A 26,503-nucleotide genomic window follows, 5' to 3' on the forward strand; every position below is an offset into this window, starting at 1 on the left:
ACCCCATAACCCTCCAATCAAACCCCACGCCAAATAAGCAGAGCAGCTACTAGCTAGCAAGCAAGCACGTCTCAGAATACGAACTTTCCCCCCAACTTCCAACCCACTCATGCATTTCTCCTTATAGTATGCACCAATCAGACCATCGCCATTAGTTGAAACAAGCAATGTCCGACAAAAAAGCAATGTCAACCCCGAATGCCGAGCTCGAGCTCAGCCCCAAAACCCCCGGGGGGCCGGTGAAGTGAAGTGAAGCAGTCAATCACAGGGAAGTATTAGATGGCCCATTTTCGGACTGACTCTCCTGTCTAGGTAAGTATGCACGGAGTATACTCCGCTTTGGTTTGTAATTAGGTGGATTGGATTGGATAGGTTGGTTGGATGGGATGTTCAGCTGATGAGCAGCAGCAAGTAGACTAGTAGCACATGGAAAGGATAGTATGATGTGTGTGAGATGAGAGGGTGTAGATCCACCCACTTACTTACTTACCTACTTTGCAGGGAATCTGCAGGTTTAGTTTCGATTTAGTTGGGGGTTTGGGCCAGTTATGTTTCTTGGGTTTATTGATGACCGTGCAGGAGGGGGTATTAGGTGGGATGTTATTGGTTGGAGGTACTGGATACTTAGGGATGAGGGGATGGATGGATCATGGTGCAGGTTAGGTACATATGTACGAGTATGGAGTAAGTACTTGGGATGGGATGATGGGTCACGGTGGTGAGTGAGTGAGTGATCACCGGGTGTTAAGACTTAGTGGGGTTTTGTTGGGTCAGTTGGGTTGGGGTCGTGTTCTGCTTGTCGGTCTGGCTGTCTTGTGAGTCATTGTGCTTTGAGGGCTTTATTGTGTGTATGTCTATTCTTGTAGCTGGATATCAGTAGGTGTAGGTATAGGTATAGTATACAAAGTACATCTAAACTATGAACTGTGCATACATAGCATATAAATCTATGTAGTAACTGAAATAGTACTAACATTCAGAAATAGTAGCGAACAAAGCAAATTAATGTTGATGATTAGCGTCAACCACATGCAAATAATCCACCCCTCCCCCCCTTATGACATAATAAAATCCCATTGTCTAGCATCCCACGAGACACTAAAAAAACTAAAAATCAAAGGTTAGCGCGCCAGTGAGAAAAATCCTCGGTCATGGCGAATGATAAATATCCAGAGATGAAAAGGGTATGGTCGTCCGATGATCATTACGCCTTGGCGTGTATTGGAGGGTTTAGTTACGGTATTGTTTGGGAATTACTGGTTTTGTTTACGGGTTTGTAAACCGGTTAGATACGTATGTTTGGGAGGGTGACTGGGTGTTTTAGAGGAGTGTTTTTGCAAATGGAATGGAAGTATGCTTTCTTTTTTTAATGTATAGTAGCTGCAGGTATCTTCGAGGGTTATTTAGGAGCGTATGTACTCTGTAGGTTTGGTGGTGGTGTATGAAGGGAATCTCATCTGTGATTCATCCTTGAGAATTTCTGTAGTTTGCACACGGTGTATAGCGGTCAAGTGGCATATATGATACTATCATTTTGTGAAGTCTTTTAACAAAGACAATAAAGTGATACTCAATGGTAATATCACTGTTGATAATGTCAGCTCAAGATGAGATAGATTAGATGCTCTTGCATCTTTTGATTAGATTAGATCCAAACCCAGCTCTATCTTGCGAGCCCACCACTCCATGCTAAACTCCGCAGCATGGAGTTAATTCGGCTAAAACCTCATGCAGTTGCAGTATGCACTATGCAGTGCGCATAGCAAGCTTCCCTAGTCTAGGCCGAATTAATATCCACGGCATGGCTGGCATGGCATGGCATGGCATGAGCACTTGAGTGGATCTCCTGTCCCGCTCATTACAAATCTACTCTGGTTGAGAAATTACTTCGCACACACTGAGATATACTGCCTAGTCAAGCATACAATAGCATATTAATTATCTGAAAAAATATAAACACTGTCCCTTGACTCAAGCACTATAGACAATTTTCACATTCATCATTGCACCATCGTCAATCCATCCCCCCTCTTGCAAATAGAATTTAGAGTGGGTAAATCCTCCCCCGAAACCGGCCCTTTTTCTGCAGCTCGTAAATGAGCAGTGGAGAACCACCAACAACAAATTAATTGTGCTCGTGTTTGTGTGCGTGCCAAGACAAATAATATTTTTATTGGGAGAAGGTGTGGTGGGGCAGACTGGAACCGAATAGTCAGGACGCGTCGCCGTTTTCTTTCGCTTTCTTTTTTTTGTTCCCCCATCAGATTAGATGATGCGATTATCTAATCTGATTCTTCTTCCATCTTTCTCAATCTATGATGTTTACCTGTTGGTTGGTTGGGATTGTTTTGAGTACGGCTTTAGGTTTGAGGTAGAGTTTGCCTGGGTTAGTGGGGGTCATTGTTTCCGATTTCTCGTGTTTGCTGTGCGTGTTGTACAGTATGCATGTTTGATCTGCTGCAAGTCAGTTCCTGTTTTTGATTCTGTTCCTGATGATCATTCCAGGGTAGGATCTGTAGAATGTAGAAAGCTGTGACTGTAAAACTGTTCTATAACTGTGAATCATTCTGGGTATTCAATCAATCTATATACAAAATAGCCAACTTTAAGTAATCATACAAATCGCTAGTTACCACCCCTCCTCTCCAACACACCCGCCGCAATCTTCCGCAAATCCACCTTTCGCACCTTTCCACTCCCCGTCACCGGCACCGTGCGATCCACGCCCTCCTCTCCAAACACAAACACATACTGCGGCGCCTTATGCCGACCCAGCGTCTCTCGCGTCCAATTCCGCAGTTCCTCCACGGATGGTTTCTTATCCTCGTATCCTGCCGCCACGGCAATGAACGCACCCACTACCTCCCCGTATTTGGCGTCGGGAATGCCGATCACCGACGCAACTTCGATGGCTGGGTGAGCCGCCAAGCGTTCTTCGATTTCTAATGGGTAGATGTTTTCTCCACCTGCGTTTGTGTGTATCATGGTTAGTATACCGCTGGTATGTGTGTATGTATGGTATAGTGGGGTTGCAAATCGGATGCAAAATAGAATGCACAAAGTTTGTAAGAAATAAAGGTAGCACTCACCTCGGATGATTATATCCTTGAATCGGCCCGTGATTGAACAACGACCCTCCGGTGTGAAGATCGCCTCGTCTCCGGTCTTCAACCACGTGGTGCCATCTGCGTCGGTGACTAGCGTCTCCGCTGTTTTCTCTGGGTTGTTCCAGTATCCCTTCGTCAGTTGATACCCTGCGATGCAGAGCTCTCCGCGCTCGCCTACGGGCACGATGTTGCCTTGTGTGTCGATGATCTTGGCTCGCGCGTGCGGCATCACTTTGCCAACGGTTGTAAGGCGCGTCTCGATAGTGTCGGTCGTGACGGCGTTGAAGCAGGTGGGGGAGGCTTCGGTCAGGCCTAGATGGTGTTAGCGGGCGCTGATAATGACAGAGGATGAATTCGGGGTACTGTACGCACCATAACTACTGGTGTATTGGGTCATGTTGAGTTCTTCGAAAAGTCGCTTCATCAACGGACGGGGAACGGGTGCGCCGGCGATGATACCCGTGCGGAGGTTTTTGGTGTCAAAGTTGGGGGGCTTGGGGAGACTCAGGATCGCTTCGAACATCGTGGGAACACCGTGCAGCGCAGTGCATTTCTCGTCAGAGATGGCATGGAGAACGGCCTTAGGGTCGAATGTCTCGCTGGGGAAGACGATCTTCGAGCCGTGGGTGACGACCGCGAGCATACCCAGAACCAGTCCGAAGCAGTGGAAGAGGGGCGGAGGGCAACACAGAATGTCGAAGGAGGTAAGGTCCATGCGGTCGCCAATAAATCGAGAGTTGTTAACCAAGTTGCTAGAGTTGTTAGTTCATATCCTATGCTATAGGTACAGGAATCATGGCTTACTGATGGGTTAGCATGGCGGCCTTGGGGTTGCCGGTCGATCCGCTTGTGAATTGAAGGTTGCACACATCGTCTGGTCGCAATTCGGCTTCGCGATCCGGCAAAGCAGAGTTAGGAAGCTTCTCTCCCCGCTGAATGACATCGTGGTAGGTGCTGAAGTTCTGGTATTCTCCGCGCAGAATGACGATCTCCTCCAGCGCGGCCGACTTGCCGTTCTGCTTTGGCTGTGGGCCCAGTTCGGCCAACACATCTTCCAGCGTGTGACGACCAATGCGAGGAGTCATGAATACCACGCGACAGTCTAGATTTATTCGAATCAGCATTACCTCATTGAATGCGCGCAATCAGCTCTACTAACCGGTGTGATCCAGCGCATAGTAGAGCTCCCTAGGTGTGTAAGTGTTGTTTAGAACCACCAGGATGGCTCCCACTCGGGCCGCGGCAAAGAAAACAGAGATGTACTGCTCGCAGTTACCAGCCATAACACCAATGCGATCGCCTTTCTTAATGCCCATGGCCAGAAGACCACGAGCCAGCCGGTTGGCCTCCGCATTTAGGTTAGAGTAGGTCCAGCGGGCTCCCGTCCAGGGGAAGACCAGACACTCATAATCGCCATACTGAAGGCTTTGCAGAGTTAGAAGCTCACCCAGAGTGATGTCCAGGAGAGCCGGCTCGGTCGGACCATGGACAATTGAGAGTTTCTGGGTCGGTTTGGGCGGTTGGAAGTGGGAAAGGGTTTGCTGAAGACGCCGGACAGTCGCCATGATGGATATTTTTGCCGGGGGAGGGGAGTGAGAGACAGGGCAAAAGTCGTGGGATCTTATCAGATCGGGGCATCTCGTCCCAGACTTATATTATCTGCCTCTGGCATACCTCGGTACCCGCTCCTACGCGACTCCAGGCCTTTCCTTGCCTGCGACTAGTCTGCAACAGGATGAATCCGTCTTCCTGTGGTTCCGAAACTTGGCCGTTTCGGCTGTCGGTACCCAATAGGGCAACTTTCACTCTAAAGCTGGCGGGTGTCATCTCCACTCCTAGACCCAGTCAGAAAATTTCCCATTGAGATATTTATTTGCAGGGTGTGACAATGACCAGTGCGTGCATTGGAGGAGGGGGGAAATGCCGGGACTCCTGCCATTCTACAACCCGATTTTACCGGCCAAGGAGTCCTGAGTGGTGCAGAAACTAACGAGTAGCGTTGCCGTAGCGTCGCTTAAGGCCGCCGCTGATGCCATCGCTTCCGTGTTCTGGCGTGTGCTGGAAACGAAGCCCGGATCAGATAACGCGGGTGGATATTAACCGGGGACTGCAAAACTCTGTTCAGGGCTTTGCTTTTCCACCCTTTCCACCCTCCCCTCCCCCTGTAGCATTACTTGTCCTCCCCTCCCAAGGCGCTGTCCGACCTGATCTTGTTAATTCGATCTGATTTCGGTGACTTGCTGCTGACTGCTGGCTTATACAACCGGTTTTGCATTTAGTATGCTGTCAGGAGTGCCCCTTACTTTCCCCGACCAACTATTGTGAAAGCTGCTACTGCATCATGCTTGAATTGGCTTTATGGTTATTGTTTGGCTTGAATGAATGCCGTAACTCTAAACCTCGAAATATTCCCTCCTGCAAGGGAGTTGTCACGAATGCTGTTAGGCACCAACGCCTTGCTAGACGCCACTTTTAGTGCGACTCTTGCTACCTTTGTCCATTGCATCATGAACGAGTAATTTTAGGCGTGGGACTGGTACTATTAGATATTATGGTCGCTCCACTTGCTCTTCAGCCTTGTCCACCATCCTCTGCCTAACTTGGAAGGAACTGAACGTTCGTGCCAAACGTTCAGTCTTAGTAAGTACGATACGATTCGTCTGTTATATATGGGAGCAGCCATGGACTGCAGAGGATTTGAAGAAATAATAGAATCTGAGTCATGCCCTCGATACGGGCCTAACACCAATTCATATATATATCCGAATGTATACCGACGGGAACGTATAGTAGCCCGCATTATGCAGATTAAACGGGTCCCGCTGAACTGGACTCCGCTTCCAGCATCTAGCAGATAAAATAGAGGCGTGTCCGACCATTGCACTTTCTCAATTTCCTACTATCGGCCTATCTGTACCAGAAAAAATGACTGTCTTCGAATGCGCAGCGAAAATCTCAAAAGCCAAGGTGCTACGCAGGCCTTGAGCTGTATCGGGATGCATCTACCAGCAACATCCGATCCACTACCCGGCATCCAGCCTGCTAGCACTAACAGCAGCAACATTATGGAGCTGAACTAGCGGAGTACTTCCGCTTCCATGTGTCTCTCGGAATCGGTTTTCATTACTTCAATTCGGAAGGATCGCCTGGACCCTGAATCGTCACCGCTAGCTCTTGTTCTGGTTTCAGTCTCTAACATTTCATTACCTTATCATCAAGACTTTAGTGCCCCATGAACAGGCAGAAGAAATTTTTCATTGCACCACTATATGGAGAGCCAGCTGCCTTTCAATACCCACCGCGGATCAGATAATATCCCTCCCATACAAAGTACACCTACTTTCAGCTGCTCGAGCAGTTGGAGTCATCACGGTGGATCCGCGCCATGGCAGCAAAGAGCTATGTATGCAGCATGAGGGAAGCTTCCACAGCACAGGGGAGCCCCTCCAAATACGTACTCAACCGGCGAGGGGCCGAGGACCTAGGCCACCAGCTCATCGGCATTAGACGTGGCAGGTGCATAAATAGACATGGGCTAGAACCACGCGTGCTGATCAAATGTCGCCAATCATGATCCGAAAGCAGCAATGTCGGCTATAGCCGTACAGAGATCTGTGCAGGCTGCTCCGGCCAAGGATCCCCTGTGCTGCATCGATCGCTGTTTTGCAAAACCGAATACCCTGGGCCGGTCTGGGTCGGTTCGTTACAGCGGTGTATTGGAGACGAACGGGACCGGTCATGACGGTACCGATCTAATCAGATCATCAGATGATCTAATCAGATAATCCCTGTCCGAAAGTCGGAGAAATGGCCGGACCGGCGGCAACCCCCACCGAGCGCCAAATCAGAAGGTCCGAGGCGCGTGTGGTTTTCCGCGCGCACCGCCCGAGCCAGGATTAGGCTGGAATCCCGCCCGGCCACTCTCCTGCACATCCCAATACCGCCCACGGTTCGACCGCCAAAGCCTTGAAGCCTTGAATCTTGTTCCCCCCCACTTGCTTACCCCCCATCGCCCAATGGCCGTGCGTGGTACATACCCCCCGGGCCCACTGCCAATGACGATGAATGGTTTGTGACCTGCACAGTTCCTGCGTTGAAAAAGTGTCTCTGTGCGACACTCATAATTAAGCTGCTTTCCTTTATGACCCCGTCGGTGACCGCAGTCGCTCATTATTTGGAGCAGTCAACATTTTGGAGTTCTGTGGTCGAATAAGACGAGCTCGCTGCTCCCCCTTCGCAGGTGCGTGACGACCCCGCTCGTGATACACTTAAAGCAATGACAGTCACATTCCCGCCCACTGAGGGGTCCAAATGCTCGTCCAATTTCGCGAGCAAGTCTCCCTCCCCTAACATGAATGGCATTCACCCTACTATGGCTGCTCCAGTCATCCCCGTCACTAGAGTTCCTGCCCTGGACACGCTCGATCAATATGTTGTGGGAAAGACCGTGGCCGATAAGGCGGCGATCAGCCCATCCGTCGAGCTTACCTGCAACGCCGACTTCCGCGACGTCGCAAAGAGCCTGATCGAAGGCTACGCCCGTTTCATCTCTCGTCTGACTGGTTTGGAGGATGTCGCCTTCTTCGTGTCGCGTCAGTCAAGCATCGCCAGCGAGTCCGATCTGTTGCGCGGGGTCATTTCGGCTTCCGTGCTGGCCGCGGAAGAGGGGCAACAACCGCGTTGCGATTTCCGCGAAGACAGTGAACAACACGCAGATGAGGGAGAGGTACAGTTTTCTCTGGACTTGGGCTTGTATGTCGGTCCTGAAAATGGCGAGCAACAACCCCTTGTTGGAGTTCGAGACAGTGTAAGTGTTCTGCCCGCGCAAGAACGCGGAGACTGCCCAGTCTGACTAACGTGCTGCTGCTGCTAGGCCTTCACGACATTTATTCGACCTACCACCACGAAAGATACCCTCGAGATCAGTTTTGCCTATCCGACACGCCTTATACCTCAGCCGGCAGTGGATCAGCTACTCAGAATCCTTGCGGCACAACTGGCAGACTCAACCACTTTCCTTTCCTTCGACGCTCCGTCGCCCATTCCTTCAGTCTTGAATTTCCCTCCCCTTATGATACCCCCTTCGCGAGAGACGGACCAAGTTGATTTTCCCGAGTCTGGCCATTCCAAACAATATCTTCTCCATGTCGCTTTCGAGGGCTGGGCCCGTCGAAAGCCTGATGCCATAGCGCTGGATTTTGTTCATTCTTTGCCTTCTGCCACGGCTGCGGCAGAACACAGCATTCTTACTTATTCCGCACTTAATCAAGCAGCCACTACCCTCGCTGTACATATTCGGGCTCTCTTATTGGCAAGGAACGCCGCCGACTATGGACGCATCATCCCTGTCTACATGCCATCATGCCCGGAACTTTACATTACATATCTCGCCGTTCTCAAGGCTGGTTTCGCTTTCTCTCCGATTCCCCAGGATGCACCGGTACAACGGGTTCGGGATGTCCTAGAAGACATCGATTGTCCGATTATACTTGGCAATACTCCAGAGCCTGTCTCTGGGCCATGGTGCGATGCTAGCGCCGGTTCGACCGTCAAGCAGGTTTGGGTTGACGTAACGGAGGCCTCAAGATGGAAGGGCTTGCGAGATGGTCAGCCCGAGTCCTCGGACCACTGCGAGTCCTTGGATCAGTTGGACATCGAGCACGACCAAACTGCATACCTCCTATTCACCAGCGGCTCTACCGGAAAACCGAAGGGTGTTCAGATCAGTCACCTAGCTGCCGCCTGCTCCATTGAAGCCCATACTACAGAAGTCCCTATTCCGGGAGAAAAAACCGATGATTTTCGCTGGTTTCAATTTTGTGCTCCAACCTTTGACCCGTCCCTAGCGGAGGTGTTTGTAACCTTGGGTTGCGGTGCTACCCTCTGCTCTGCCGACCGGAGCTTGACGCTGACTGACTTGGAAGCAACCATCAACGAAGCTAGAGCAACTGTGATGATGGCTACGCCTAGCTTGGCTGCACTTCTTCGGCCGGAACGGCTAACTACTCTTCAGTACCTCTGGTGCATCGGTGAAAAGCTCAATAGAACCGTCATCGAGAACTTCTCCGCCAAGTCTGGCGCAAATGGAGGAATTACAGTATCCGATCCCTCACGGATGTTGGTCAATACCTACGGTCCGACTGAAGCAACAATCGCCTGTACTTACTTGGCGCCATTTGGACATTCTCTCCGCTGCTCCATCATTGGCCAAGCGCTGGCAACCTGTTCGATGTTTGTTCTCGACCCCAACAGCCGTGAGCCTCGAGCGGTTCCTGCTGGTCTTGCCGGTGAATTAGCGATTGGAGGCCCGCAGCTCAGCAAGGGTTATCTCAACCGTCCGGTAGAAACCGCAAAGGCGTTCGTTGATAGTGACGAGTTTGGTCGCTTGTACCGGACTGGTGACATGGCGCGGATGGTCTGGGACGAGTCTGGTTCTCAGATCATTGAATTTCTCGGTCGTATCACTTCTGACCAAGTCAAGATTAGCGGTCGGCGGCTCGAACTAGGCGAGATCGAATCGGTCCTTGAGACTGTACGGGGTGCCAACGAAGTTGTAGCCGTGGTGTCCAAACGCGATGCTAATGTTCAGGGAAGTGAGCAGATCGTCGCATGCCTTGTTGCAAATGACAGCAATGAAGCAGAGAGAGAGGAAATTATTCTGGAGGCACATGAGAATTCTGAGAAACATCTCTCAGCTTACATGTGTCCGTCTGCTTACGTTTTCCTCGATGCTCTCCCTCGGTCTAGTGCTGGAAAAGTCGATCGCAAAGCGGTAACTGCAAGGTTGCAGCAGGGATCGGGGGGCGATATCAGACTATTTCCTGCACCCAAATCAAAGCCTGCAGAAACGAATGGGGTCCATGATGACTGGGTCACCCCGAATGATGAGAATTTGCTGTCTATCCAGCAGCTTGTGGTTGGCCTCATTGCGGCGGCAACGGATGAGAGTGTTTCTGCCATCAAGCCTGGAACCGACCTCTATTCACTGGGTATTGATAGCCTGGGCGCAATGCGGCTTCTGCAGAAGCTCAGGGACCATTCTATAGACGGTTTGTCAGTTGGTGACGTTCTACAGTCCGGAACCCCCAAAGCATTGGTTAATGTCGTCGCTCAACAACGTCAATCAAATGGTACTCCACAAGTCAATGGCTCGGATGAGACCCTCCAGCACAGCCTTTCAGCCTTCCAAGATCGGAATCATTCAGTTTGCGCTGAGAGACTGGGCATGGCCCCTGAGAAGATCCAAAGGGTGCTTCCAACAACCGCAACACAGTCTGGCATATTGACTAGTTTTCTGCGCAGCTCATCTGACGCAGCTTTTGCGACTCGCTCATACATATATCATTCAGTTTTGCCACTCGAACCGGGAGTGGACATCAATCGTATCAAAACTGCGTGGGAAACTGTCATTGCAAGTTATGATTCCTTTCAGACTGTTTTCTGCTGGCTTGACGATGATATGGCACCATTCGCACAGTGCATTCTTGCTCCTACAGCAGTCTCTAAAACAATGTGGAATACCTACCATGCCACGAAGCAGTCTTCTGGAGATAATACTTTACAGCAGGCCCTCCGGGAAGCAGAGGAGTCAATCGAGCTCAGCACGCCACCTTGGAGACTGTCTCTGGTTACGTCTCCTACATCTACTCGGATAATCCTGAGCATGTTCCATGGTATTTTCGATGGCGGATCATTACAGCTCTTGCTGGAGGATGTGTCTTCCGTGTACTCAGGAAACCAGCCAGCACAGCGCGTTTCTCTCGAGCATCTTGTGAAGCATCATTTCCAGGCTGACCATGCAGCAACCGCCCAATTTTGGCAGCAGCATTTGAAAAGCTATTCTCCTGTCTGGTTCCCGTCTGTCACGTCTTACCGTACCCCGTCAACAAAGAAGACTGGGTGTGTGGAGATTACGGCTCGCACAAGCTACGACCGCTTGAAAAGAGAGTCCAAGCTCATCGGCTCAACACCGCTTTCGGTGCTCCAAGCTGCTTGGGGGTCTGTTCTGCTGGCTTACACTGGGACTCCCGCTCAGGACGTAGTCATGGGCAGTGTCGTATCCGGTAGACTGGACGTGGACTCAGAAGCCTGCGTTGGTCCGACATTCACCACTGTCCCGATCAGACTTTCCCTGAGCCACATTCAACAAGACTCTCAAAGTTCATGGACAAACCGCTCGGTCGCGCGCCATCTGACAACCTTCAATGCACAGACACTATCTCACCTGCAGCCTCGGCTAGGATCGCTAGTAACTGCGGATGGCCGGCTTCCATACGATACTCTCATCGCCTACCAAGACTTCAACGCTGGTTCCAGTGTTAGTGGTCTCTGGAGCTCAGTCGATCACCCGGCCATGGCAAATGATTTTGCTGTTATGATCGAAATATGGCCCGCTGCCAGTGGATCTTTGACATTCCGGGCCAGTTTCAACGATGCCTTGCTTGATCACAACTCGGCCGAAATGATGCTCTGGCAGATGTCTGACATTGTCGCTTACATACTAGAGCAGCCCGATGATAGCTTTCAAGATGCCCCAGCTCATACGGAGACTGGGCTGAAGTCTAGCTTCAACTCAAATCCGTCTATCGCTCCCGAAGTACTGGACGGAGCACTCCTTCATCACCAGTTCGAAGAGCATGCAGCATCACATCCAGAAGATCCTGCTTTGATCTTCAAGTATGACTTGGTTGACGAGAACAACCCGCGAAATATCACGTGGTCCTACGCCGGGCTCAACGCTTTGGCTGACAAACTCGCAGAGCATCTGCTTCAAACTGGCGCACGAGTGACAAACTCGCCGATACCCATTTGTATCGAGAAGAGCCCGGCCTTGTATGTTGCCATTCTTGGAATTCTCAAAGCTGGCGGTGCCTGGTGTCCAATTGATACGCTCTCTCCTGCACAACGTCGCCACGACCTTATTGCACGTACCGGATCGGCAATTCTTCTGGTATCTAGTGTAGATGGGGAGCAGCCAGATGGTTCGGTTCCCGTTGGCGTCGAGACAATCGACGTGAGCAAATTCACCATCGACGAACCCATCCATGTGAATGGAGTGGTACGGAGCGCGTCTAAACACCGGACTACTCCTGATGGCATGGCGTATCTCATCTGGACGAGCGGTACAACGGGAGCACCGAAAGGTGTCCCGATCAAGCATTCTGCGGCTGTCTCAAGTATGAGATCACTCCAGAAGGATATCCCGACTGATGTAGCTGGCGGGGTACGTTGCTTGCAGTTCTCGCAGTATACCTTCGACGTTTCAATCCAGGACATCTTCTACACCTGGGGTGTAGGAGGAGTCCTTATCTCTGCCTCGAGAGAGATCATGCTTGGTTCATTCTCAAAGCTTGCGAACATCACGAATGCCACGCACGCGCACCTGACTCCAGCTTTCTCGGCGGGAGTCTCCCGGAAATCGTGCCCAACGCTTCAAGTGATCACTATGATCGGTGAGAAGCTGACCCAACCTGTGGCCGACGATTGGGGTACCGATATGAGAGCATTCAACACTTACGGACCCGCCGAAGTGACTGTGGTTTCCACGATAAGGGAGTTTGGAAACGAACACAAAAACATCAAGAGCGCGAACATTGGCTGGCCGATGGATAGTGTGTCTGTGTTCGTGACCAACAAGCAGCGGCTCATCATGAAGAATGCAGTCGGCGAGCTGGCGCTTGGTGGGCCACAACTTTCTCCGGGTTATCTGAATCAAGAGGATGTCACCAAAGCCAAGTACGTCTGGAACGAAGAGGCCGGACAGATGGTGTACTATACCGGAGACTTGGTTCGCATGCTTGCTGACGGATCCCTGGAATACATCAATCGTGTTGATGACTTGGTCAAGCTCGGAGGTATCAGAGTGGAGCTCAGCGAGATCAGCTTCTCACTCGGCGAGTGCCATCCCTTGGTGGAGAATATTGAGACGCTTATCCTCAACCGTCCTGACCGACCTAACAAGGTCGTGGTCGCCTTCCTCTCTGCTCCTAAAGCTACACGGACCGATGACAAGCAGCTCTTGGTGGTCGGTCAGACGGCGCTTGAGATCGCTCGTGCTGCCAGCGAACAAGCACAAAGCGTTCTACCCGACCACATGATACCATCCGTATACCTGGTGGTGTCGCACATCCCGAGAACATCATCTGCCAAGACGGATCGCAGGGCATTGGAAGCTGCTTATGCCTCTGTGGATATCGACGGGTGGGAGAAGGAGATGAACCCAGAGACCAAGCCTTCTGCAGAGGACTCTGAGGACCAACACACCGCGTCCATAACACACCGCGTAGTAGGAATGATTTCCACCTTGGCCAATATCTCCCAGTCAATCATCACAAAGTCCAGTCGCCTGGGGAGTCTCGGTATCGACTCTATTCGCGCAATCCGACTTGCCTCTAGACTCAAGGAGGCCGGTCATCAATTGTCTGTGGTGGAGGTCCTAAACTGTGTGACCGTCCAGGATCTCGTTCAGCTGGCCTCCTCATCCACCGTCCTGGAAAAGTCCACCTGCGAAACCTTCAACGTTAGGGCGTTCCATGACACTTGGCACACAGCCACAGTCAGCAAAGTACCAGAGGGATTCATAACTGTGCGCGCGACCACGATCCAGGAAAGTCTTCTCAGTGAGACAATGGGTACATACAACAGATATTGGAGCAATCACTTCTTTTTACTTAACAGCTTGGTGGATGCGACGCGAATGAAGCAGGCTTGGCTTGCAACGAGCCAGAAGGTGGAAGCTCTGAGAACCGGCTTCATTCCTGTTGCGGAAGTCGATGATGGGGAAAGCCGATCTGAAGGAAAGCTCGACTTCTCTATCTTGCAAATCATCTACACGCTACCCGATGTGGATTGGGAATACATTAACTGTTCAGAGCAGGATTTGGTAGAGCTTCGGGACAACCGGATCGAGAAGATCATGACCAAGCACCAGAAGAACTACTTCAGATATCCCCCATGGGCCGTTACCGTATTGGACACAGGCAAAAAGCAGATCATGATTCTCACTCTCCACCATTCAATCCATGATGAGCCTTCGCTGGGACTGATTATGGATGATGTGCGATCCGCTTATGCTTATAAACCTCCTCAGAGGCATCAACTCACCGATGCTCTCTCGATCGTCTTACCAGGAGAAAACAGAAGCAAGGAGACCAGAAGTTTTTGGCAAACCGAACTCAAGAAATTTGCAGAGCTTGATGCGCCAGTGTGGCCCGATCTTACTGGAAAGAGACTGCAGCCAGGCGAATCCCCCAAGCATATATTGATTACGGAAGAAATCCCGTTAACGGAGCCTGTTGGCAACCTGCAGTCGTTTGCAGCCCAACTTGGGGTCTCATCCATTGCCTCGATTATCCGAGCCGCCTGGGCCTATGTTTCGCTGGCTTACCTTGGTCTCCCAGCGACAGTCTTTGCGGAGACTCTCTCTGACAGAGTGCTGCATGCTGACCTTGATGACTGTATCGGACCTCTCATATCCGTTGTACCTATTCCGTTCCATCCAACTGGAAACACTCGTGAGCTACTTACTGAGCAACATCGCATTTCTGTTCAGTCCTGGAAGTATCGCCATATTCATGCTCGCGAGGTCCGGAAGATTCTCAAGAGACCCAGGGGCGAGGCCTTGTATCCGGCAGTGTTCAACTTCCACGCTGCGAAAGAAGAGGGTGCAAACGTCACTCAGCCTAACATTTGGCGCGAGCTGGAAGATGAAGTTGGGCTGCATGTTGAGCATCCCATGGCCATGAACGTCTTCCAACACATGGATGGCTCTATAGTCCTCGAAGCAACTGCGGACAGCAGCATGATGTGTCGGTCACAGTTGTCACTGTTCATTCGTCAGATTGACGGGCTTATAACTTCAATGCTAGCATCTCCAGAGCAGCCCCTGGCGAGTCTTGTCAACTGCTTTCCTTCGCCATTACGATCGCTATCGGACCAGCCTGTCAACGATGAAGTAGTGAATTCTGTTCAACTGAGCCCTACGCACTGGCTAGAGGTGTATGCGAAGAAGCACCCTGAATGGACTGCCGTTGAGGTAGCCAGCGAGATCTCCTCAAAGGGGATTGTGAAGGAAGCTATGACCTTCGGTACATTGAACTCTGAAGCAAACCGTGTTGCAGCCTACCTAGCATCTCTTGGTCATAAGAACAGGATGATCGGAGTGTGCATTGGACGAAACCTCCCCTCCTATCCCATCATCATCGGTATCTTCAAGTCAGGAAATGCTTACCTTCCTATCGAAGAAAACCTTCCGGCAGATCGCAAAGCTTTCCTCATCAAGGATAGCGATTGCCCTATTGTTTTCACCGAAACGGCATTCGTGAGCACGTTCGACAGTACCCCCGAGGGATGTTGCGTCAAAACTATTGACGACCCAGAGCTCCTCGGTTCACTCGCCAAGATGTCCACGGAAGATCAAGACTATAATTCCGATCCCAACGATTTGGCATATCTTCTGTTTACGTCAGGCTCGACAGGGAAACCGAAGGGTGTTATGGTGACTCGAGGCAACCTTTCATCTTTCATCGAGTCGATCTCGGTGTTCACGGGCCGGCATGCCCCCGCTACGTTTGAGTTGGGCGGCACTGGAAGATATCTCGCGCAGGCCAGTCGAGCTTTCGATCCCCATCTGTTGGAAATGCTCTTCCCTTGGCGCCATGGGATGGCTACTGTTACAGCTCCTAGGATGATGATCTTGGATGATCTTGGTATAACCTTATCCAAGTGGGATATCACTCATGCAAGTCTGGTACCGTCTCTTGTGGATCAGGCAAACATCGTGCCAGAGCAGTGTCCCAAGTTGAAGTTTATGACTGTTGGTGGTGAAAAGATTTCACAAAAGGTGTTGGACACATGGGCAGGAGCACCACACATGGCGCTTGTCAACGCATACGGCCCGACCGAGGTGACTATCGGCTGTACATTCGCTCCTGTCGGAAAGGACACAAACTTGCGCAATATCGGGCCTCCGCTAGCAGCCTGCGTGTCCCATGTCCTTGTCCCTGGTACCTTCGACTATGCTCTAAGAGGCCAGGCTGGAGAGCTGTGCTTTTCTGGCGATCTCGTTGGAAGGGGTTACCTCAACAGACCAGATGCCACTGGATTCGTCACCGGACCTAATGGTGAGAAGATGTACCGGACTGGTGATATGGGACGCATGATGCCAGACGACTCGGTCGAGTATCTTGGGCGTGGCGATGACCAGACCAAAATTCGCGGTCAAAGGCTAGAGCTGGGTGAGGTATCGGAAGTGCTTCGCTCTTCGTCGACTGTTGGCATTGATGTTGTTACGACCGTGGCCAAACACCCTGGTCTTTCGAGAGTCCAACTTATCTCGTTCATCGCGCGTTCTGAAGCCCGTCAACGTGTGAAGGGCGGAGATGTCACCTTCGTTATGTCCGACTTTGCGACGCTAGGCAAGGAACTTCAAGACACTTGCAAGAGGAAGCTACCGGGCTATATGGTTCCCGAGCTTATTCTTCCCATCACTTATATTCCATTGGCACCGATGTCAGGCAAGGCAAACATCAAAGAGCTACATGGCCTTTTCTCCAGCCTTCCTCTGCCTACTGTCCTTCATGGCAACAGCTCGGCAAGTAAGGACGGCGTCATTATTGAGCGGTCTTTGACTGCCGACGAAGAGGCTGTTATCAAAGAAGTCCTTGATGTTGTTTCGGCGGATCCTTCAATTGTTGGACCCATGACGAACATCTTCGAAATCGGCCTCGACAGTCTTAGTGCCATAGGGCTCACAATTAAGCTCCGGAGAATTGGCTATGAAGTCACAGTAGCAATGGTCATGAGCAATCCGATTATTGAGCAGCTTGCACGCCTACCCAAGGGTTCTTCGGAAGCAGAGAATGCTGTCTCGCAGACACGTCAAGTTTTCCACAACATTGAGGCTCAGTACCGCCAACATCCCTCGCCTGGTGTCAATCCATCCGATGTAGCTACAGTCAGGCCTTGCTTGCCGCTTCAGGAAGGTCTGGTTGCTCGCTCTATCAATAGTGAAGGCGAACATCTCTACGTCAATCATGTTGTCCTTCAACTCGAGGCTGGTGTCGATGTTGAGAAGCTGAGGTCTGCGTGGCAGACTGTCACTAATGAGACCGATATTCTGAGAACTTCATTCGCTCCCTTGGAGAAGCAAATGGTACAAGTGGTCTACACGACTGAATCTCATCAGTTTCAATGGAAGGAAGGAGAGTATGAGAACCTGAACGAAGCTATTGAGCATAACAAGGCACAACAGAAGCATATTTCCGCGGACATCATTGCAAACATCTCCACTGTACCGCCAGTGCGGTTCCTACTAGCCAAATCCTCGGAAACCAAGGAACCGCTTGCCCTCTTCATCGACGTTCATCACGCACTTTATGATGGTGAATCTTTCACGATGCTAATGGAGGATGTTGCAGCACGCTATGCGGGTCAACCTATTACGCAGAGAGGCTCACCTTCAGCTTTCATTGAATACGTCTATAGTCAGGACTCTGAAAAGGCCAAGCAACATTGGGTCCGCTATCTGGAAGGATGCCATCCGACAACCTTTCGCACTGACTTCAATGCTATGGAGCCTCCGGTTGTCGTACATAGAAAGCTTGGTGTTAAGCTTTCTGAGTTGGAGCACCGCTCTGCAGCTCTTCAGACAACTGTACCATCTTTGGTGCAAGCAATTTTCGCACTCTTGCTGGCCGATACCGTTGGTGTGTCAGATGTGACCTACGGTTTGGTCCTTTCCGGTAGAGCTGTGTCGGTTCCCGGAGCCTCCTCGGTACTTCTGCCATGCATCACTACTGTCCCCGGTCGACTCAATACCACTAGCCTGAGTACAGTTGATGATGTTGTGGCGGATATTCAAAAGTCTACTGTAGGGTCGCTTGATTTCCAGCACACTCCCCTCAGGCACATACAGAGATGGATCAATGCAGAGACACCTCTGTTCGACTGTCTATTCTCATATATCAGGACTGCTGCGCCACCAGAACACCGCCTGTGGCAGGAACTAGACAGCAATATGCCTGCAGAGTATCCGTTGGCAGTAGAAGTCGAAGCCAACCATTCCTTGGACACAGTTCAGCTCAACTGCTTCTTCTCATCTGCATTTGGGTCCTCGTATAGTGGAAATGAAATGATGGAGAAGATGGACGCAGTGCTCTCAAGCATTGCAGCGGGTCAGAGACTTTCGCTTGACGACTTCAATGTCTCTCACTCATCATCATCTGGATCGCGTGCTGCTGTGCACTGGGACAATACCTCGTGGTCTAACACGGAAACCACGATTCGTGAATACACGATGTCTTTTTGCGGACTGACTTCGGCGGAAGTAACTAAAGGTGCTTCTTTCTTGAGTTTGGGTGTTGATTCGGTGACTGCGATCCAATTTGCGCGTCAGCTACGTGAAGCAGGGCTTCAAGTTTCCTCTGCTGATGTTATGCGTTTCTCATGTGTTGGAGCTTTGGCTCAGCAGGTGGAGCAGACTTCACGTTCTCGCACCCCGGTGAATGGCGTCAATGGGCACGGAAAGACAAATACAGGTATTCCTGTTAACACCTACGGCGAACAGGTCCGACGCCTTGCCGAGGATGATTCGATCTCCACAATGTTCGAAACTACGCCCCTGCAGTCGGGAATGATTACGCAGACAATTGCTTCAAGCGGAAAGGTTTACGTTCACCCGCACATTATCAGATTGAAGGACTCTGTAGATACTATCCGGCTGAAGGAGGCTCTTTTCAGAGTCATTGAGGCCAATGATATTCTGCGTACATCCTTCCACTTGATCGCTGAGCTTGGTTCTTCCTGGATTGGTGCCGTACACAGCAATCCTCCTTTTCAATGGGAAGAACTCACATTGCCTTCCGGGGCCGATGTTTTGACTGAAGTCGAGTCTCTCTATGCTTTCAGCGAAGAGGCTTCTTTCGAGGTCCCACCAATCCGGTCTGCTCTAGTCCACCAGCCTGAAGGCAGATTATTGGTTATTGTTCTGCATCATGCTCTATATGATGGTTCTTCCATCCCTTTCCTTTTCGAAGACCTGGCGGTGTGCTATGAAGAGAGCAGTCTTCCGATAAGGCCACAATTCTCGGAGACTGTCCAACATCTACTAAGCGGTCAAGAAGAAGCTTGCGAGTTCTGGACAGAGAATCTACTTGGATACGAAGTGACTGAAGTTCCTGAGCTTCCTCATCCTGAGTCGTCAGACCGCATGTTTCTCTCTGAATGCCGGATTGACCTTGACTTGTCGGCCATAGTGGATGCCTGCAAGGCAATGGAGGTCACCGTGCAGAGTGTATCTCTCCTGACATATGCAAAGGTACTAGCAGGTGTGATTGGAAAACGCGATGTCGTCTTCGGACAAGTCCTTGCTGGTCGCTCGTTACCTGTTGCAGGTGCCGAACGGACCCTTGGGCCAATGTTCAATACAGTTGCTCAGAGAGTCTCTTTCGAGCCCAAGTTCCTAAGCAACAAGTCTATGGCTCAGCGTCTGCAACAGCATACAATCGACTCGCAGAGCCATCAGAACGCGCCACTAAGAGTTGTACAGAATTCCTTCCGGCAGGCTAACAACAGTACGTCGTCCGTCCTGTTCGATACTCTATTCGTCTTTCAAAAGAGTGCGGACTTCGCCGGCAGTATCATAGAAGAACAACAGATTTGGACGCCTTATGAAGCAGATGATTACGCGGCGCAGGCAGAATATAAGCTGAATGTTGAGGTCGACTATGCTCACGATGGACTTGTGGCACGAGCAACTTGCAATGGCCGGTACATCTCCCAGGAAACTCTTGACCATCTCATGGATGAATTTGCCATTGCGTTCCGTGACATCATCGAACATCCTACCAGATGCGCTACGATTGTGCCACATGGACTTGGTGAGCTCCCGACAAAGCTGGCCATTGAGCAGTCGCTCGCCTCTGGTCTTGAAGCATCCGAAGCACCACCCCATGAAGCCATCATCCAATCTGTACTCGCTGAAATCGCTGGAGTTTCAGTGGACAATATCAAGCCAAACACTAGTATCTTCAATATTGGATTGGACTCTCTCACAGCTATCCGTATTGCTTCAATCTGTCGATCGAAGGGGTTGAAGATTGGGGTAGCCGACATCCTTCAGGGAAACACCCTCCGTGGTATCAGCCAACGTATCCGGCCAATTTCCGAACAGACAATCCAACCTCAGGGTTCACTCATCGAAAACTATGCCGAGGTGGAAGAAACTGTACTGCAGCAGCTCAATCTCAGCAAGGACTCCGTCGAAGCAATTCTACCTTGTCTAGGTGGCCAGTTCTATCACCTCGTCAGCTGGTTGAAGTCCGGACGGAAGCTGCTCGAACCCGCCTGGGCTTACGATTGCTCCGAGCGCATCGACAGTGCCAAGATTGAGGAAGCTTGGTTCCAGCTCCGTCAAAGACATCCCATCCTCCGCACCTGCTTTGCAGCTACATCCTCATCGGAAGCAGTACAGATTGTTCTCAAGCAGGCGGTGCGTGATGCAAGCACGTTCCAGGTCATCGAGACCTCTAGCCCAATTTCCGAAGCAGCCCAAGCACAAGCAAGAGAAGAAGCTCTCCACCCATCCTCGCTTTACACACCTCCCGTCAGACTCCGTCTCCTGAAAGCTAGCGGCAGAGATGGCATCCTCGTCCTCATAAACCACGCCGCTTACGATGCATGGACGATGCCGATGTTCGTTAAAGATCTAGCACAGCTCTATAATGGCCAAAGTCCCGAAACAAACACAGATTTTTCTGCATTCGTCGACTTTTCAATGCGCTCTCTCCAGGACCTCGATGAAAAGCAATACTGGAACACTACTCTCGGTGACGCCTCGCCGACCATTATCCGCAACACTCGCACCGATACCCCATCCACTCCAGACCAGCTCTTCATCGGAGTCTGGGAAAAGGTCAAGGATCTCTCCCAGCTCGAAACAAAATGCCGATCCTCCAACGTCAGCCTTCAAACCGTCATTCTCTTCGCCATAGCCCGCTGCATCGCACGTCTCACCAACGTCCAAAACCCAACCATGGGTCTCTACCAAGCCGGTCGCTCTGCCTCCTTCTACAACATCGAAAACCTCTCCGGACCCTGTCTGAATGTCAACCCCTTCACCATTCCCAACGCAAACATCAACTCCGTCAACACCGACCTTCTCACCCAAGTTCGCGCTATCCAATCCTCTCTCGCGGACCGCGTCTCCTACGAACAAAGTTCTCTCCGCAACATCCTCCAGTGGATCTCACCTGACAAACCTCTCTTCAACACCTGGGTGAACCTCCTCTGGACGCAAACTACCAATACCACATCAGATGGTTCAGAGGACTTCTTCTCCCCGTTGCGGATCGGTGTCCCTACAGATTTCATTCCCGAACAGCCCTTGGCTGAAGAGGTCACTGCCGTATCGGCACTGGATACGGAATTCCTACCGTCGGAAAACATATTCATCGACGTTGGTCCAGATGCCAAGACGGATTCAATCGGGTTCGGTGTTCGAGTTGAAGGAGGTGCTATGAGTGTTGAAGAGGTGCATAAGCTCGTTGATGAAATTGCGGGAGAGATTGAGAAGATTATAGGGATGTTGGGATAGACGATGATATTTGACTTTTTGGGGAGATAAGATTGATTTATAGATTTCATATAGATTGCATGATGGTGTTGTTTGTTCTTGTTTGTTGTTTTAGTATATTCCGGGGTATGTGTATGCATGATGTGACTTACTTCTGTGGTTTTGTATTGTTTCTGTTGTTTGGAGATTGCATATGCATATAGATTTTAGTTTTTTGGTTTATTCACTTCTATTGTCGATAGCCTTCTTTCATGGCTTTAAATTTCGGTTTCTTTGCAAATTATTTGATAATATTTATACATAAGTATTCATGGCGAATTTAAGATAAGCATCTCGATATGTGGCCTGCAAAGAAAACATATTCATAATGCGACATTCCCCGGAGGGTAAAATTAGAGATCCAAGCCATGAGAAGCGTTGATATCAAAGGTTAACCATAGTGATTTATTTTCGGCTTCCTGAACCCACCTTACTTGACTGGCTCCACGATCATTAACAACGCATCCAAGTAGTAAACTCTCCAAGACACTATATCATTGATACCCCAGTTACATCCAGTACATACGACCATAGGGTGTGGAAAACAGGGCTTCCCGTCCGCTCAGCCGTACTTAAGCCACACGCCGGGAGGTTAGTAGTTGGGTGGGTGACCACCAGCGAATCCCTTCTGTTGTATGTTTTTCTCTTTTTTTTATTATTCTTGCTTGTTCCATCCAATACGATATCCTAAAAGCCCTACTACTCTGCGCCAGTATATGATCCGGAGCGACGTGTACATTACTTAGATCTCTCTGCATTGTTCAAAGTCATCATCTGGTATAGATAGTAACCGAGACCCTAGCCGGCGGATGTATGTACTGTACAAAGCCTCGAATGTAAGAGATAGGGTGCTCTTTCGCCGGTTGACGGTGACTACGATAATTCAACTCTGCTTACTACAATCACGTACTGGAAGAGTCACTTCCGCACTTCCCGCACATAGAGAGGGTGAGGTATTCTTGGTATCCACCCCACATAAGTTCGGGAAGCCTTCTTGGCATTCACCCCGCCTGGATCATACTTATCATATTACAATCTAGATAGATGTCTTTTGCAAGAGCAGGCTTGTCGATGAACCCTCATTAGCAGCTATCCCTGCCAAAGGTAATTTTCGGCACTGGGATGGGTATCAAGGGTATTGGATTTTACACGTTTGTGGTCCACATGGGGTGCATCAGGGTCCGCACAAGCAACCCTAAATCAGGCCAATTGTGGCCTTTAAGGCAATTAGTGTAACCTTGAAAGGCATTCGGAGTAGAGTTCTGCTGTAAAAGTACTCATGTCGGTTCTGCTAATTCCCAGGTAACTAAGCAAGATACAAAGTCGTATTTCAGCATGTATATCGCAGTGGGCGGGAAACTGCGTGTACATCGCAGGTTCTTCTCCCACCACTGGACGTCGTGCGCCATGACAACCTCTAACTCCGCCCCCTCTCGCGCGCTGGCCTCCCGCAGAGTATATTCAACTCGCGTCCGGTCCAGGTGGATACAGTGGCAAACGCTTTGCTTATCCTCTCGGGTCACTATCCCGCGCTCTGGGTTGAGCAGCCGTACGTCGCGGCAGCTATCCCCACCGAGATAAATCCATCCATGCAGTCCCAGCCGGCAGAGCAGGTTAAGATGGCCCGGCAGGTGGCCCGGGGCGTCCACCACATAGACGTACCCGTCCCCCAAGAGGTCCAGCGCCGCGGGTAAAGGCCCCAGTGGCACCTATGGAGCAGCAGCCTCAGGATCCGGCAGCTCGTGTACGGCGCCGCTGCTCTGCACAGTGCGGAAGAGCTCTGCGTCGAAAGCCTGGTGTGAGACACTCGTGCCTTCCAATCCGCGATGGAGCAGGGATAACGAGCCGGCTCTAACGATGAAACGACTTTGCGGAAAATCCCCGGGGTCTCCGTGGTGGTCGTAGTGGAGGTGGCTGAGGATGACGGTGTCGACGGCGTCCGGATCCAACCCCCCGTCGCGCAAATGCTGCGCAACCCCCCGACCCAGCCGGTAAGGAGCAACATGATTGGTTAAGGGCGCCTGCTGCGCGGGGAGATAGCGCTCAAGCCGGCTGCGTAGGCCCAGGTCGAAGAGCAGGTATCGGGGCAGGATAGCCCTGGGGTGAGCGATCAGGAAGCTCAGAGAGGGAACCGTGACCCGCGCGATGAGTAACGTTCGCACAGAGTGATCTGACCCCCGTCAATGGGGTGAACGACGACGCAGATCTGGTCCCTCCAAGGGGGTGGCAGGCAGCTGGGTGCTCTCCCGGTCTCCGCGGCGGGCTTCGCGGTTGGGTTGAGACGATGGGGCCCCCAATAATAATTTCAAGCGTTTGAAGGGCGTTCAACCTCGGTGGATCTGAAAGGTGTGAGTGTCGGTGTAGTGTTTTCAGTAACACTCGGGTGTGGTAAAAGAGTGGACTATTCATGTGGGGTAAAAAGCTTGGGTTTCCCCAGTCTCCCTCCGTCTGCCTCCTTTACTGCATTTCAAATAGCCCTAGCCCGCCAGGTTGACAAGTTTGGTGCCGCACAGCCGTCAAAAAGCCACTCCTGTACACCACTCAATTAACTGACCGATTCCCTCATTTGGCACCAATGGCTCTCATTACTGTCGCGATTCTCGCGGTCACTGCAGTGTTCCTGTTCCTGCGAGTCGGAAGGGCACGGAAACTGCCCCAAGGGCTCCGGGAGGTGCCTGTTGCTGGGAATGTCACTGCCATGGGAGCATATCCCCAACAACAACTCCGCAAATGGGCCGTCGAATACGGCGAATTGTTCCAAGTGCGGTTCGGGCGCCAGGTTTGGATCTATGCAAATAGTCCATCGGCGGTGAAAGAGATTTTCGACAAGCAGTCGCAGCACACTTCCTCACGCGCACCGAGCCCCGTGGTATCTGATTTGCTCTCCGGCGGGATGAGGTGAGTAAGGGAGAAAAGACGCATCTTGTCCAAGAAACGCCATGCAGCCCACTAACTAGGATGTACGCGAGTCTTCAGGTTCCTTCTTATGCCCTACTCGGCAGAGTGGCGGCAGCTTCGTGCCATCGTGCACAAACTTCTGACCCCGAAAGCATCCAACGAATTCATTCCGTCGCAGGAGTTTGAGGTCAAGCAGCTGCTGTGGGATATTCTGACGGACAACGACAATCAGAAGAACTTCTACATGCATATTCGACGGTATACGACCTCGGGTACGTGGGCAGTCCCTGTTGCGCCGTCAAAATCCCCGGTCGTCCGGTGCTAATTTTCTCGAAACCAGTGGTGATGACGTCGACCTACGGACGCCGCGTCCCAGTATGGGTAAGTGTTTGATTCCCTCCCTCCGGTCGAGGTCAGCGCTAACTCCAGTACCATTCCCTCAGGAATGCGAAGACATCCGCGAGATTTACGGGTTGATGCAGGAGTTCAGCGAATTTGCCACGCCCGGAAAATACCTAGCCGAGACCTTCCAGGTGCTGGCATACCTCCCTCAGTGGATGCAGTGGTGGAGAAAGGCCGCCCTCCGGTCCTTCAACCGACAGGCGGTCATTTGGATGAAATACTGGAACCGCCTCCGGACGCAGATGGAGAAGAACCAAGCCCCGGATTGTTTTGTGAAGCAGTTCATCAACTCTGACTATGAAAACATGGGTATCAGCGAGCTGCAAGCCAGCTTTGTTGCCGGAAGTATGTTCTCATCATGCACTTCTCAGTCGCTTGCCGACGGGTGGACTAATGGTTCTTCTCTGCAGCAATGATCGAGGCAGGTTCTGAGACGACCTCCTCCGCGCTCAACTCCTGTGTCAAGTACTTAGCGGCCTATCCGGAAGCCCAGGCGAAGGCCTTCGCGGAGCTCCGTCGTGTGGTGGGTGAGGACCGCCTCCCTAGCTTTAGCGATGAGGCGGAGCTGCCCTACATCCGTGCTTGCGTGAAGGAAATTCTGCGAATTCGCCCGGTCACCAAGTAAAAAACACCCCAAGCACCCTGATGTCTTTCGCATACTGACCCATCCCCTCTACTCACAGCCTGGGCTCTCCCCACTACACCTCGGCGGACGTTGTGTATAAAGATTGGTTTATCCCCGCCAACACCACCGTTGCTATCAATCAATACGCGCTACACTTCGATCCGTCGCGCTACGAGAACCCAGACGACTTCGTGCCGGACCGGTATCTCCACCATCCCCTCAAGGCGGGGGCATACGCCGCTCACGCCGACCCGTACGCCCGCGATCATTTCGACTTTGGCGCAGGCCGCCGCATCTGCCCCGGCATGCACTTGGCCGAGAATAGCCTGTTCATCACCATCGCGTGCCTGGTCTGGGCCTTTGAGATCCTCCCCCCGCTTACTGACGACGGGAAGATCGGATCTGTTGATGTGTCCGACGCCGCGTACGAGGAGGGGATGAACACTCTTCCCAAGCCCAGTGAGTTGCGATTCGTCCCGAGGAGTGACAAGGTGGTGGGGTTGATCCGCAGGGAGTGGCAGCATGCTAAGGAGGAGGGCTATATGCTGGGTTCGGTCAAGGTGAATGCGCAAGGGATGGTGGTAGATTGAGTGTGGAATGTTTACTGTATATTGTGTATGTACATAAATTCGTGTTGGGTGATATTATAAGTCTCTTGGGTCGAATGTGGTATCGCAACTAGAGACTCACCAGCATAGAGGTACTTGCATCCCTAAATGAATTAGGGCTGTATCCCATGCAGAGTGGGGTTTCCCCAGCTGGCCCCATCTGTTAGCTTCAGGGCTTCTCCCCAAGGAAAAGGGTGTAGAATGTGGGGGCTTATTCCTGTTATTTGTATCTTCTTTCGTCACCTCTGCACAT

The 26,503-nt window shown here is 51.2% G+C and overlaps 4 protein-coding genes across 4 annotated transcripts; 2 read left to right on the forward strand and 2 right to left on the reverse strand.

The window, feature by feature from the left end:
• Nucleotides 1–2,544: 2,544 nt before the first annotated feature.
• On the reverse strand, nucleotides 2,545–5,059 carry sidI (putative long-chain-fatty-acid-CoA ligase). The gene is made up of 5 exons (XM_025709979.1): nucleotides 4,267–5,059; nucleotides 3,912–4,209; nucleotides 3,480–3,859; nucleotides 3,090–3,419; nucleotides 2,545–2,966 (listed from the first exon to the last, which is right to left on the reverse strand). The coding sequence occupies exons 1-5, from the start codon at nucleotides 4,670–4,672 to the stop codon at nucleotides 2,626–2,628; spliced, it is 1,755 nt and encodes a 584-aa protein (XP_025564551.1). The 5' UTR covers nucleotides 4,673–5,059; the 3' UTR covers nucleotides 2,545–2,625.
• A 2,165-nt stretch (nucleotides 5,060–7,224) lies between these two features.
• On the forward strand, nucleotides 7,225–22,025 carry sidC (nonribosomal siderophore peptide synthase SidC). The gene is made up of 2 exons (XM_025706427.1): nucleotides 7,225–7,914; nucleotides 7,981–22,025. Exons 1-2 carry the CDS (start codon nucleotides 7,384–7,386, stop codon nucleotides 21,697–21,699), a joined length of 14,250 nt encoding a protein of 4,749 aa, XP_025564552.1. The 5' UTR covers nucleotides 7,225–7,383; the 3' UTR covers nucleotides 21,700–22,025.
• Nucleotides 22,026–22,994: 969 nt separating this feature from the next.
• Nucleotides 22,995–24,126, reverse strand: BO88DRAFT_480093 (MBL fold metallo-hydrolase; the record flags this gene model as incomplete). Its single annotated transcript, XM_025712114.1, has 5 exons — nucleotides 22,995–23,023; nucleotides 23,087–23,426; nucleotides 23,466–23,835; nucleotides 23,880–23,951; nucleotides 24,047–24,126. The coding sequence occupies 5 exons, from the start codon at nucleotides 24,124–24,126 to the stop codon at nucleotides 22,995–22,997; spliced, it is 891 nt and encodes a 296-aa protein (XP_025564553.1).
• Nucleotides 24,127–24,292: 166 nt separating this feature from the next.
• Nucleotides 24,293–26,232, forward strand: BO88DRAFT_480095 (cytochrome P450; the record flags this gene model as incomplete). The annotated part of the gene is made up of 6 exons (XM_025712115.1): nucleotides 24,293–24,615; nucleotides 24,694–24,887; nucleotides 24,956–24,996; nucleotides 25,059–25,362; nucleotides 25,428–25,638; nucleotides 25,701–26,232. The coding sequence occupies 6 exons, from the start codon at nucleotides 24,293–24,295 to the stop codon at nucleotides 26,230–26,232; spliced, it is 1,605 nt and encodes a 534-aa protein (XP_025564554.1).
• Between the last annotated feature and the right edge of the window lie 271 nt (nucleotides 26,233–26,503).

The sequence above is a fragment of the Aspergillus vadensis genome (assembly GCF_003184925.1).
Source record: "Aspergillus vadensis CBS 113365 unplaced genomic scaffold BO88scaffold_7, whole genome shotgun sequence".
Lineage (NCBI taxonomy): Eukaryota > Fungi > Ascomycota > Eurotiomycetes > Eurotiales > Aspergillaceae > Aspergillus > Aspergillus vadensis.

Excerpts from the sequence above, each read along its gene's own strand:
- sidI (XM_025709979.1), bottom strand. The coding sequence starts at position 4,672 with ATGGCGACTGTCCGGCGTCTTCAGCAAACCCTTTCCCACTTCCAACCG. Across the intron at positions 4,210-4,266 it reads CTATGCGCTGGATCACACCG|ACTGTCGCGTGGTATTCATG; the intron begins GTTAGTAGAGCT and ends GAATAAATCTAG. Across the intron at positions 3,860-3,911 it reads GCCGCCATGCTAACCCATCA|CAACTTGGTTAACAACTCTC; the intron begins GTAAGCCATGAT and ends TAACAACTCTAG.
- sidC (XM_025706427.1), top strand. The coding sequence starts at position 7,384 with ATGACAGTCACATTCCCGCCCACTGAGGGGTCCAAATGCTCGTCCAAT. Across the intron at positions 7,915-7,980 it reads TTGTTGGAGTTCGAGACAGT|GCCTTCACGACATTTATTCG; the intron begins GTAAGTGTTCTG and ends TGCTGCTGCTAG.